The sequence below is a fragment of the Sinocyclocheilus grahami genome, unplaced genomic scaffold, assembly GCF_001515645.1.
Source record: "Sinocyclocheilus grahami isolate Dianchi unplaced genomic scaffold, SAMN03320097.WGS_v1.1 scaffold442.1, whole genome shotgun sequence".
NCBI classification, from domain to species: Eukaryota; Metazoa; Chordata; class Actinopteri; order Cypriniformes; family Cyprinidae; genus Sinocyclocheilus; species Sinocyclocheilus grahami.
Genome location: NW_015505621.1, coordinates 137,643 through 151,707, shown reverse-complemented (window position 1 = coordinate 151,707; position 14,065 = coordinate 137,643). Strand labels below are relative to the sequence as shown.

General features: G+C 34.3%; 1 protein-coding gene across 2 annotated transcripts in view; it reads right to left on the bottom strand.

The window, feature by feature from the left end:
• The window catches only part of LOC107552181 (eIF-2-alpha kinase activator GCN1-like), a 69,820-nt gene that overhangs the window by 32,799 nt on the left and 22,956 nt on the right, over window positions 1–14,065 (bottom strand). The window contains exons 24-34 of one of the 2 annotated variants that reach the window (XM_016234021.1): window positions 13,777–13,975; window positions 12,803–12,952; window positions 8,617–8,804; window positions 6,519–6,599; window positions 6,291–6,434; window positions 6,087–6,211; window positions 5,040–5,195; window positions 4,769–4,802; window positions 3,872–3,942; window positions 2,859–3,024; window positions 1,679–1,873 (exon numbers count right to left, since the gene is read on the bottom strand). In XM_016234021.1, coding sequence (XP_016089507.1) covers window positions 1,679–1,873; window positions 2,859–3,024; window positions 3,872–3,942; window positions 4,769–4,802; window positions 5,040–5,195; window positions 6,087–6,211; window positions 6,291–6,434; window positions 6,519–6,599; window positions 8,617–8,804; window positions 12,803–12,952; window positions 13,777–13,975 — 1,509 coding nt within the window. Of the gene's footprint in view, window positions 1–1,678; window positions 1,874–2,858; window positions 3,025–3,871; window positions 3,943–4,768; window positions 4,959–5,039; window positions 5,196–6,086; window positions 6,212–6,290; window positions 6,435–6,518; window positions 6,600–8,616; window positions 8,805–12,802; window positions 12,953–13,776; window positions 13,976–14,065 lie in introns of both variants that reach the window. The other variant, XM_016234022.1, reaches the window with a different exon arrangement.

The following is a 14,065-nucleotide window of genomic DNA, read 5'->3' as shown; positions in this document are numbered from 1 at the left end:
CCAAAAGATTAAAAAAAAAAAAAAAAAAAAAAAATAACATAGGTCTGTGCATTAAACAAATCAGTGTTTCTCTAAATATGAATGTTTAGTGTAGCTTTAAAAAGCTTCTACAGTTTCTACAACATTTTTGTTTCTACTCAGCAATAGCTGCGAAACATTTATCAGTTAATTGTTTATACCAGTTAACTATTACACTCAGTTAATAAGTAACGTATTAGCTATCTCAGGTAATAGGTTAACAAGTACCACTTGTTTTTAAACATAAAAACTTAAAATTAAAAAAAATTTAAAAAATAAAAAACCCCCCCTGAAATTTATCTCAGGAAATAAGTTAATAAATACCACCAGACCTTAATCAAATCTTCAAATACTAAATTTTCTGTAAGTCAGCTTAAGTACTTAAAAGGTAAATCATTAAAATGACAAATAAATAAATGCATAAAAATAACTAAATATTATTATTTTTTTAAATATAAAAACTAACTAAAACTGAACTAAAATTTAACAAGACCACAATTGAAATCTAGTTGAAAACCTGAAATTCAACTAGTGTTAATTTCGTTGACGAATAATTTGTCAATGGCATTTTTTTCACCGTCAACAACGAGACGATAACGAACTAAAACTCTTTTTGAATGACAAAAACTATGACGTAAATCTATTGACATTTTCGTCAACGAATAAAAACGAGACGAAAATGTTAGGGACATACACTAACATGCACGTCGCATAAAACGTTCAAAAATGTCAATATGTGGGAGTAAGAGAAGAGCAGACATATGGATAAATCTGACGACGCAAGAGAGAACTCAATTCAGTCCGGTTTTCTGAGCGCAGACACTGAAGCATACACAGCGCGCGATTACTCTTGCGTCGCATGAATGGAGAATTACACACAAAATGATGTTGAATTGTCAGTTTTGACAAGTATTCACGTAAACACAGTTGATTATGTCTTAAGTGAATGTAAACAGTAGAGAGAACGTGTATCAGTACATTGCATCCATTGCAGCTGTGCATCTAGTTTTAAAGGGACAGCAGCCTAATTTATTTGCTATTGTCCGAGTCATTGATGTTAATCAAGCAACAAAAGACAGAAAATCACGCACTGCTCTTGACTGAAAAACTTTAGTAGTCTTAAAGATTCATCTAAATTTATTTATAGAAATAAATATGTCTGCTTGAAAGAATTAAGAATATGGTAAACAAGTTGCTATAAAGAATGCATAATTAGCCTATATAACCATTTAATTAAAAAGAAGACCATGTTCTTGTTCTTTATGAGAAGTGGTTTTATTTAATTTTAACAAAGGCATGTTGTGTGTCACCGCAGTTAAATCGGTGTCTATCATGATAAAACCTTAATATCAAACTTATATGAGTTTGGAAATTTTTGAGAAATGCTTAATAAATGCACTGTAACTAAACCCATTAGATTTTAGCCAACTAAATTTACTGGAGCTTTAGTCGACTAAAACTAGACTAAAACTAAATACAATTCAGATGACTAAAACTAAATGGCATTTTAGTCAAAAGACTATGACTAAAACTAAATCAAAATTTGCTGTCAAAATTAACACTGAATTCAACTGAAGAAAATAAAAACTAATTAAATAACAAATACCATATTAACACTGGATGATGTTAATTCCAACTAAACAGAGAAAGAGATGCAGACCTGCTGTGAGGGAGTGGAGAGGGCTGTGATCAGCTTGGCCACGATGGGTTTGACTTTAGGGTCGCTCTTGTCCAGATGTTTGGCCAGCGAGCCCATGAGGATGACCACGCTCTGCCGCACCGAGTCATAGCTGGCGTCCTGCGGCGCGTTCTTCAGAAACTCCTCAAACACGGGCAGCAGAGAGTTCACGTTATCCTGACAGACAAACACAGAGACAGAGTGAGCGGAGCGTCCAGAGAATCAGCCTGGATCAGTCTCATTTTAGTATGATTTATATATTATAATTTAATATTTTAAGTTAGCTTTTATTGTTTTCAGTTTCTTTTATTTTAGTTAAATTTTTAGTAATTTTGTTACATGCTTTTGCTTTAATTATTTTAATGCAACTATTTAGGCTTAATTTCTTTTTAATTCACTTTTACTTTTAGTTCAGTTTTTGTTTTTCAGGTAGTAATTTTAGTGCTTCAATTCAAACTTTCAAATTTCAGTTTCTAATTTTCATTTAGTTCACGTTTATCACCTATTTTATTATTAATTTCATTTTATGTAGATGCATATTCACTTGCGCTTTTTTTATTAAAATGTACATATATATACATATTCATTGTATTTTTATTTTATTTACAAAAATTAAGAAATGTCAATTATATTAGCTGGTGAAACAAAAGCAATTTTGTTATGTGCCTTTTTGAAATATTACTATTTAGGTTTCATTTCATAAAACTCTGTTTTAGTTTTAGATCAATTTTTGTTTTTTAGTTAGTAATTTGGTAACACTATTTTAAGGTGTCCTTGTTACACGTTACATGTACTTACTGTTATAATAACAATTAATTATGCACAATTACAAGCAAGTAACCCTAAGCCAAACCCTAATCCTAACCATACAGTAAGTACATGTCATTAATTAATATTAATCAGTACTTAAATGCATAATTACACTGTAACAAAAAGAATATCTCTTTGGTTTTGAGACTTTAGTCGTTGCAACTTCAGGGATCTTATCTATGCACAATCAGCTTGTAACACTCCAAAGAGAAAGCAAAACTTGAAATCGCATCTTATGACCCCTTTAAAATAAAATGTAACCAGTAATTTTACTGTTTTTAAGCTTTTTGATCTAATAATTAGTTTTAATTTTGTTCCAGATTTATTTTGATGTTTTTGATAGTTTGAGTACCTTGCCATGTGTGTTGAGGGCAGACAGCGCTGCGTCCAGCATGCAGCGTCGCACCTCCGCGTGTCTGTCATTCAGAGCGTCCGGCACAAAGAACAGGAAGAGGGGCGTCACCTGACTCTCATCCAGGAACTCAGCCAGTTTGTTAAGCGCCAGAGCAATGCCGCACCTGCACACAGGAAACGAATCACTCACAAGCCCTATACATGGAGGAAACTGATTGATCAACTCCACTGGAACTCAATGCTCATGGACCACATCTGTAGCATGATGTTGATTATCACAAATATTTCTGATCAAAACATGCAAGGAATGTATTGTATGTATGAAGTTCCCTCTTTAATAAATTGTCATTGCAACAAATGTTGTCAAAAGACATCATAAATAAAATTTAAAAAAACAATCAAAAAGAAAAAGAAAAAAGAAGAGAGACATAACTTCAACATCGCCACAAATGTTGACCAAAGATATAACAAATAAATAAATGAAGGTAGGAAGGAAGGAATGGAAACTAAAAATAAAGACAAACTAAACTGAAATCGCCAAAAAAAAAAAAAAAGCAAGAGAAATTTTCTAAGTAACTATATTTTTTATAACAACTCTGCCATTGCCGCAGATGTTGTAAAAAAACATCATAAATAAATAAATGAAAGCTAAAAATTAAGACTAAAACTAAACTGAAATCAAAAAGCTAAAAATATTAGAGACATTTTCTAAGTAACTATATTTTTTATAACAACTCTAACATTGCCACAGATGTTGTCCATATATCATAAATTAATGAATAAATAAATGAAAACTAATAATTAAAACTAAAACTGAAATAAAAAACAAAAGTAAAAATGAGAAATGTTCTAAATACCTATCATTTTTATTAACTGACACTTACACAGATGTTGTCCAAAGATATCATGAATGAATGAATGAATGAATGAAAACTAAAAATACAAAATAAAACAAATAGAGAAACTCTCCAACTATAATTTCTATAATAACTCATGGAATCATTCTCTCACCTGGCCTCCCATTGGTCAGGAGGAGATTCAGAAATGACGCGTCCCAGAGTGTCCAGAACCGGAGGAGGTCTCTGAACACAAACATCACTGAGCGTTAAATCAAAGCCGTCCCATTCACTCACGCAAACCACAATCCACAATGACTCGCCTTCACAATGACGGCCATTAAAGTTTAAATAGTAGGGCAATGAATTCAAAATGAGCGTCTGAGTGATTTATGACAGTGAACGCAGCGGTTTTAATTTCACAGATTAAACTCGATCGTCGTTCTCTCTGGGAGGCTGCGGTTAGTGCCGGGCAGTATGACCAAAAATGTATATCATGGTATTTTTCAAAATTATACCGGTTTCACGGTACATGACTATTTTTTTTTTCATGCATGACCGGGTGTTAACCATATTTTCTACTGATTGAGAGGAAATACTGCAGTATATTGACTTAGAATGCCCTATTTTACTGTCATGATGAGTGAATATTGTCAAAAAATACCACACTAAATAGTGACTAAACTATTAATACCCCCTTTTAATACGTGTTAACCAGGAGTCGCTCTCATTTATAATCGCGGCATCGTCTGATAAAATCAACATGCATCTACACTAAAGAGCGGCTATGCGGTTGTGTTGGCTATATTACTTTTTTGTCTCATGCAGCGCACTGTCTGCGTCTGAGTAACAAACAAAAAAAACTACAAACAAAAAAGTGCATGTGATATTAGCAGATGAACTACGCTCATATTTATAATTCCAAACAATCAGTAAGCTACAGGTGCTAGAAAACGCTGTTTTGTTCTCATTTATTGACGAGTCAAAATAAACACCGGTATTCGGTATGAACCGGTATACCGCCCAGCACTAGCTGCAGTGATGAAAGACTCATGTGGGGTGCGAGACTCACGTAGAGTTTCTGGTGGTAGAGCTCCGTGAGTTGGGTCAGGACGGTGGCCGACTGCTCGCGGTACTGGCTGACGGCGCTGGACAGAGCCTCGGCCCCCGCCGAACGCACAGCCTCCTCGTGGTGGATCACATCCTCAATCAGGAGCGAACACAGCTCAGGGACCAGATCCAGACACAGAGCCTGACAGAGTCTGAGACAGACACACTGCATGAGCAAGACTCACCACTGCACAACATCTCAACTCTAAACTTTATAGTTTATTTTTTTTTGGGTCAGGACGGTGGCCGACTGCTCGCGGTACTGGCTGACGGCGCTGGACAGAGCCTCGGCCCCCGCCGAACGCACAGCCTCCTCGTGGTGGATCACATCCTCAATCAGGAGCGAACACAGCTCAGGGACCAGATCCAGACACAGAGCCTGACAGAGTCTGAGACAGACACACTGCATGAGCAAGACTCACCACTGCACAACATCTCAACTCTAAACTTTATAGTTTATTTTTTTTTTTTTTATACAAATGCATAAATGGCAATTATTTTAGCAGGTAAAATCATATATTTTTTTTACATTTTATTTATTAATTTTCATTTTATTTTGACAAACGCATATTCACTTTAAAAATGTCTATTTTTAGCTGTATTTTTATTTACACAATTGCATCACTTTAAAATTTCAATTATTTTCACTTTGATATACTTTCAGATATTCACTTTAGAAATGTCAATTATTTTAGCTGGTGAAACAATATATTATATACTTTATATGATCATTTTATGTATACAAATGCATATATTTACTTTCCAAATGTCAATTATTTTAGGTGGTAAAATAATGTATTTTTATTTTATTTCATTTTGACAAATTTGCATTCACTTTAGAAATATTATTTTAGCTGGTGAAATAATATTTTTCTTATTTCCACTATTTTATTTACACAAATGTGTATTCACTTTTAGAAATGTCCATGATTTTAGCTGGTGAAACATTTTAATTTATTTTATTATTATTATTATCAGCTGGTAAAATAATTAATTGTTTTATTTTATTGACACAAATGAGAAATGTTATGACAAATATTAGCTATAAAAATTATACATCAACAGCAGTTCACTTCCACAAACTAGCCAGGATTGCTTTCATAACAACCGTGAACTGCACTGAAGTCTACATAATAAACCATTTCCCAGATCCACATTTTCAAATTATCTTGGGTGTTGTTTCCTGCTGTGTCTGAGTTTGGGAAGCAGCTTTAGTACCCAACCAAACTCCCATTAGGACCAGCACCAGAAGCTGGTGTGTGAAAATGTGCACGACTCACTTCTCCGCCAGCGCTCTGCCCTCCTCCTCCACATCAAATTTGGCCACCCACAGTCTCCTCAGCATCTTCAGACCGCTGGCGTCAGCGCTGTCGGTGGGCAATGCAAACTCCATCTCCAGCAGACCCTACAAGAGCGAGTCGATTGGCTTTGATTAAAAGGATTTCTTAATATGTCACATGCGTCAGAAAGAGAAAGGCACTGACCCTGAGCGCAGCGTCTCTGACACAGAAGCACGGGGACAGTAAAGCCTCCAGCAGAGCGTCAATCTCAGGCTGTTCGGCGAGCGCACATCCCTCCTGCCCTCCAGCGCTGGCACACAGCGCCGTCAGACAGCCTGATGCCAGCACCTACAACACACACACACTCCATCACAACTCTCCTCAAACACTCGGTGTGTGTGTCTGAGTGCTGATCTGGATGTGAGTCTCTACCTGAAGGCGAGGGGTGGACGTGCCGATCACTTTGGTCAAGAGCAGCAGCATACTGACTCTGGGCAGCAGCTCTGGGCCGTTCTGGACAAATAGAAAAAAACCTTAATTATAAACTGCAGGGGTTTCAGTTATAAAGACACGGATAGAATCATTCTAAATGTGCATCTCTGACATTTTTATGAGATTTTTCTTTAATGTGAACTTTTCTTTAACATGCATAGAAAAAGCTACATTTTTGTTAGTGATTTTTAAAATATATATTATATATATATTTTTTTAAACATGATTAAAATTTAAATTGTACTCATTTACATTTTTATATAGATAGGTTTTATTATTGAATTTTTAATTTATGATTAAATTTGAATATTGAACTTGAATATAATCTTAATACTTTAATTTATTACTTTAATTGTATATTTTTAGATAAACATAACTGAATATTTTTATTATTGATTTTTAAATTAATTTACTACATTTCTACTGTTTTATATCTGAATGTAATTTTAATAATTTCAGAATAATAACTTCAGCTATTAATTTATATTATTTGGTTGTAAAGGTATAATTGAATATTTTTTTATAAAATCTGTATTTAAAAATTATTTATTTTTTATTTTTTAATACTCAATTTTAATTTTAATAATCTTTTTCGAATATATATTTTTAAATAAAGATAAGACTGTATATTTGTATTAATGAATTTTTTATTTCTTTTTACTACATTTCTTTTTATACCGGAACAATTTTAATAATCTAATTTTGTAAACTTTTTTATATTATATAATATAAAAATATCATGTATGGTATAACTGAACATTTAAAAATTTTTTAAACCTGAACTGACATGACGCATAACACAAACCAACTAAATTCAGTTAAAGGGTTAGTTCACCCAAAAATGAAAATTAGCCTGTGATTTACTCACCATCGAGGCATCCTAGGTGTATATGACTTTCTTCTTTCAGACGAATCCAATCTGAGTTATATTAAAAATTGTCCTGGCTATTCCAAGCGTTATTGCAGTGGGCGGGTGTTTCTCTTTAACAGTCCAAAACACGTTAAATAAAGCACGCGCATCCATAATAAAATGTGCCTCACACGGCTCTGGGGCGTGAATAAAGGCCTCCTGTAGTGAATCCATGCATTTTGATAAGAAAAGTATTTCAAACTTAATAAACACTTTTCTCTCACTTCCGTGGACTGTCGTATGTGGAAGGATGACGTATGTGTCACACGCACCTCTGAGATATGCTAGTCTCACGAGTTTGTAAACAGGAGCAAAAGAAGCAAAGTTTCCTTACTTTAGCGAAGGAAAACCAGTCTCCTCTTGGCTTATATTGAAATTTTCCAACATTTTTCTTTACAAATCCTCGGTTTGTACTTCTAATTTACGACCGGCGTTTTGTTCTCTCTCCGCGTTCGTCACTAATCATGCAACGCCGACGTCTTACGTCATCCGTCGGCACGGCTTCTGCGTACCACAGTTAGATGAAGTGAGAGAGAAGTGTTTATTACGTTTGAAATATGGATATTTTTCTTTAAAAAACGCATGGATTCTCTACAGGAGGCCTTTATTCACCCACCGGAGCCGTCTGAGGCATGTTTTATTACGGATGCATGCACTTTATTTCACGTGTTTTGGACTGTTGAACAGAAACACCCACCCAATAATAATAACGCTTAGAACAGCCAGGACAATTTTTAATACAACTAAGATTGGATTTGTCTGAAAGAAGAAAGTCATATACACTTAGGATGGCTTGAGGGTGAGTAAATAACAGGCTAACTTTCATTTTTGGGTGAACTAACCCTTTAATTTCATAATATCCTTGGTGTATGTAACTGTGGTCAATCATTTAACAATTCCATCATTCACTACAAGTCATGAAAGAAAAGTATGGCATTCATTTGCATGCTATTTAATTAAATATAAGAACACATACATGCCTTTATAAATCTTGATTTATTCCTAACTATTAATATCTTATCAAATTCAAATCCAGATGTCAAAATTTCAGTTACTGCAAAGTTGACAAATCATAAAATCAAAAACGCAGATTAATGACAAAGCAACTAGTTGAAAACCCAATGGTACCTCGTCTATGAGTGTGTCGGTTTCGTTGAATTTCGCCCGCAGCTGTGCGTGTGTGCTGATGACCTGCAGTGCACGGGTCATCATGAGCTCGGTCTCCTCTGAGGATCCGCTGCTCTGACTCAACACCGCCTGCAGCAGCGGGAAACAGAAGGAGAACGCCGGCGCTGACAGGACAAATGCACCTGATCCTGCAACTCAACACACAAATACATCTCTATTGAGTCTTTAAATCAGAGACGCCCTTACTTCAAACTACATGTCTTTAATATTTTTTGAACTATGAAGTCCATTTCTTGCACCAAAACCTGTTGTAATATGGCAAGCCATTTTAACGTTTAATGCTTAAAACGTACTATCATCTATTTTAATACTACTGGCACTTATTTTTTAGCTACTAGTATCTATTCCATTAAGTACTAGTACTTATTCATCAGCTACTAGTGCTTATTCTTTAGCTACTAGTAACTTTTTTAAGATAATAGTACATATTCATTAGATATTAGTTCTTATTTCAATGGTGACAAGTAACAATTTTACTGTTACTAGTAACAAATTTGACATTTTTGCCATTGACTTCTATGGGGATCTGTCATTCAGATATCAATTATGAAAGAATTGCAATGCTCGGGAAAACCACTATAGAGTTGATGTATCTTATAACAACCTACAGGCAGGAACTGAAATCAGCTAAACCTGTATTAAGGACTGTAAAAAGATGGACTAATGAAGCAGAGCAGGATTTAAAAGCTTGTTTTGACCTCACTGATTAGAGTGTTTTTGAAGCTGCTGCTGCCACAGATCTGGACGAGCTCACAGAGACTGTAACATCTTATATCAGTTTCTGTGAAGATATGTGCACTCCTATCAGGACTCATTTAACCTACAACAATGACAAACCATAGTTCACTCCAAAACTCAAGACGGCTCCGTTAGGCCAAAGAAGATGCTCACAGGAAGGGAGATAATGTCTTGTATAAACAGGCTAAATACACACTGGAAAAGGAGATCAGAGTGGCAAAGAGGAATTATTCAGAAAAAATAAGTATTCAATTCTCTTCCAGTGACTCCGCATCAGTGTGGAAAAGTCTGAAATTGGCCACTGGGTGGCACTGTGACACAGTATAATTGTAACACTGAGTGTAAGAGCCAGGTGTGCGTTGGTAATTGGGAATCACAGTTTTTGACCGCACGGCAGAGTAGCGTGCAATAAGGACTATGATCTTATGCTGTGTCTTCAAGGTATGGACTTGGATTGTACATGTTAATGAACAAGGAACACTCATAGCAAGTTGTTTTGGAACAATTGTTATTGGAGCACAAATAAAGAAAGACATTTGTTTTGCATCTATTTCCGTTTGCAGGGACGTGTTCGCGTTCTAGAACTTGCTCACTCATATTATCAACGGCAGCGGCTTACTGGAAAGCCGATACACTCCCTCTTTGAACTGTTGCCATCTGGTCGACGCTACAGAGCTCTGAGCTCCAGAACGGCCAGACACAGGAACAGTTTCTTCCCTCAGGCCATCCATCTCATGAACACTTGACAATAACTGTGGAACACACACTATTTATTCACTCATACACTTATTTATCTAACACACATACTCAGTCTACATTTCAATTTGCACATAATATACCTGTACATACAACTGTCTATTGCTATATACCTGTACATACAATTGTCGATTTGTATATTTTTTATTCCTTATTTTACTTGTATTTATTTATTTATTTTAATTATCTGTGTTTTTTTTTGTTCTGTAACTGTCATGTTACACTGTGGAAGCTTCTGTCACGAAAACAAATTCCTCGTATGTGTAAACATACCTGGCCAGGGTCGTAGCCATCATTTCAGAAGTGAGGGGGGCAGAAATGTTATATATATATATATATAAAAAAGAAAAGAAAAAAATATATATATATATATATATAAAACATTACAATATAACATTTCTGTAATCTATATAACGTGCCAGTCAACAGTTTTTGAACAGTAAGATTTTTTTGTTTTATAAAGAGTCTCTTCTGCTCACCAAGTCTGCATTTATTTGATTCAAAGTACAGCAAAAGCAGTAACGTTGTGAAATATTTTTACTATTTAAAATAACTGCTTTCTATTTGAATATATTTTAAAATGATTGCTGTGATCAAAGCTGAATTTTCAGCATTATTACTCCAGTCTTCAGTGTCACATGATCTTCAGAAATCATTCTAATATACTGATTTGCTGCTCAAGAAACCTTTTTTAATTTTTATTATTATTACTATTAATGTTTTTGAGCAGCAAATCAGAATATCAGAATGATTTCTGAAGGATAGTGTGACTGGAGTAATGATGCAAAAAAATGTAGCTTGGAAATCACTATAAATTACATTTTAAAATATATTCAAATAAAACAGTTATTTGAAATAGCCTAGTAAAACTTTTTCAAATTTTTACTGTTTTGCTGTACTTTGGATCAAATAAATGCAGGCTTGGTGAACAGAAGAGACTTTTTTTAAAAACATTAAAAATCTTACTGTTCAAAAACTTTTGACTGGTAGTGTATAGGCAACTTAAATTTTTCTCTCATTTCTAGCTTTTAATTGGCCTAGAAATCAGACAACTGCTGGACAATAACCAATAATAATGATTTGTTTATATATTACAAACACTTTTTTATCACATAATAAGGCAGAATAGTTTCAATACTGTAATAAATGCTATGTCAGTTAGCACTGCATTGTTCATATACTTTATTTATTACCTGGAGATGACTTGACAAACACAAATAAACCATATTGTCGCAGTCAAATGTTTAATGTCTTCATGTTTCCAAACGTTTCTGTTTTTCTGAAAACAACTGTTTTCATCCAGGAATAGCTAGAAGCTTTTGTCCATATTAGGAATTTCCTCATACGACTCTCTGCACGTGAGCGCCCTCCGGCTTCGAGTATGAATGAAACATACACTGCATGAGGGTTTACAGGTTTCATGGAAAGAGAATGATGTGCGCCAAATGAGTCGCTGTACCGAATACTTCAATAGACAAAATAGCTCAACGCGAGAGCCAACGCAAACCAATGACATGTGAAATAAAACGTCATCATGTATTAAAGAAGAGTGGCTTGATTAAGTCGGATGATGGGCACAGAACGGTAACAATTTACAGTCACACACAGGTGCATTGTGCAAACTATCCTTCATAGGGATGTTTAGATAGCTATAGAAGAATTCACGTTCAAGTTTTTTAAAAATATATTTAGCTTACAGTTCTCAGTTTAAATACTTCAGTTTGTTTTCTATTCTATCAGTTTAAATGCTTCAGTTTGTATTTTTTTTCCATTCTATTCTATTCTATCAGTTAAAATGCTTCAGTTTGTTTTGATATTACATTATATTGATAGGCCTATATTATAAACCTAATAAATAATTGACCTTGTTTTTTTAATGGAGTCTCTTATGCTCAAGACTGTATTTATTTTATCAAAATACAGAAAAAACCCCAGAAATATTGTGAAATATTATTGAAATTTCTAATATGGGTTTCCTATTTTTAATATACTTTAAAAATATAGTTTATTCCAGTGAAGCAAAGCTGAATTTTCAACATCATTAGTCCAGTCTTCAGTGCCACGTGATCTTCAGAAATCAGTATAATATGCTGATTTATTATCAGTGCTGGAAACTGTTGTGCTGCTTAATATTTTTTTGGAACCTGTGATACTTTTTTCTTTGATTCTTTGATGAATAAAAAGTTAAAAAGAACAGCATTGATTCAAAATAGAAAGTCTTTACTATAACTTTTTATCCATTTAACATATCCTTGCGGAATAAAAATATTAATTTCTTTTTTTTTAAAAAAAGAAAGAAAAAATAAGATAAGTACTAGTATCTAATAGTAAGTAGTAGTATCTATATCACAGGTAATGAATACATACTAGTATCTAAGTACTAGTATGTAATGAATAAGTACCAGTATATTATAAATAAGAACTAGTATCTAATGAATAAGTATTAGTATCTTTTAAAACAGTACTAGTAGCTAAAGAATAAGCACCAGTAGCCAATAAGTACTACTACCTAATGGAAGTACTAGTAGCATGAAAATGGTATGTTTTATACTTAGAATAAATGTTAAAATGGCCTGCCATAGTTTTAATTTAGTTTTGATGACTGTCCCACATGTGGGTGTGTGTTATTCACCGGTCTTGCCATCTCTCTGAAGTGCTGTGTTTGTGTGCAGCAGTGAGATGGTTCGTTGCGTTGCTGTGTTCAGATCTTCTTGAGCCCAGGCAGGATCCAAATCACACTCTGGCTTCAGCTGACGCAAGGTCACATGACCCACGAGAACCGCTAAATTAACCGAGAAAAACACAGATTTGAATCATATGAAACCAAAGGTAAGACAACTGTTATTCACACATGCAGAAATGATCTCAGGCAGCTTTAAGCATGCACTTGCATTAAACCTAACTTACATTATTTATATGTGAAACAAAGACCTAAATAAAGTTAAAACCGTGAAGTGAATTTTCTAGTAGCCAATTACTGCTGTATTAGGCATTTAAAAATCATTGTATACAGATTTTATGAGGAGATTTCTAGCTGGTTAAATGATTTTTAAAATGTTATTATTTTACTATTATTTATGCATATTTTTAATGCAATTTTATTTACACAAATGCATATTCACTTTAGAAATGTCAATTGTTTTAGCTGTTGAAATTATATATTTTTAAAGGTTATTTACACAGATGCATATTGAGAAATATTTTAGCTGTTAAAATACTTTTTTGTTTTATTTAGACAAAAATGGATATTTCTTTTAGAAATGTAAATTACTTTAGCTGTTGAAATAACATTTTTTAAATTTAATTTAATTTACACAAATGCATATTCACTTTAAAAATGTCAATTGTTTTAGCTGTTGAGATAATACACTTTTTAAATTTAAATTTTATTTTATTTACACAAATGCATATTCACTTGAGCCACAATCACACACTAAACCAAATATACGACATCTGTTATTGATATACGCAAAAACAAAGTTGGGCAGCATTAAATATGTATTTGCATTAAAAAAAATGTATACGTGAAAACAAGGACAACAAATACAAGTGAAGACATTTAATAAGAGCAAACGGTTATAAACAAACAGGAAAAGGAAGGCATACCCAGGTAGTGCAGTTCTTTAGGCATGAGAGAGACGCCGATGTGCAGGAAGACCTGTTTGACGCGGGGAGCAGCCAGAGGAGACTGAAGGAGGGGCAGAACAACCTGCAGAACTCCAGGAAGATGCATCCAGATCAAAGGAGGACGACGGGCCAGAGCCACCTCCAACAGACCGACCGCACACTGCAGCTCCCCATCCAGCTGAGACAGAACAAGAGAGACAGAGACACGGCTCAGTGGTTTGTTCACACTGATGGGTGCATCTCAGGTGGTCTTCGGTAACGTATGACC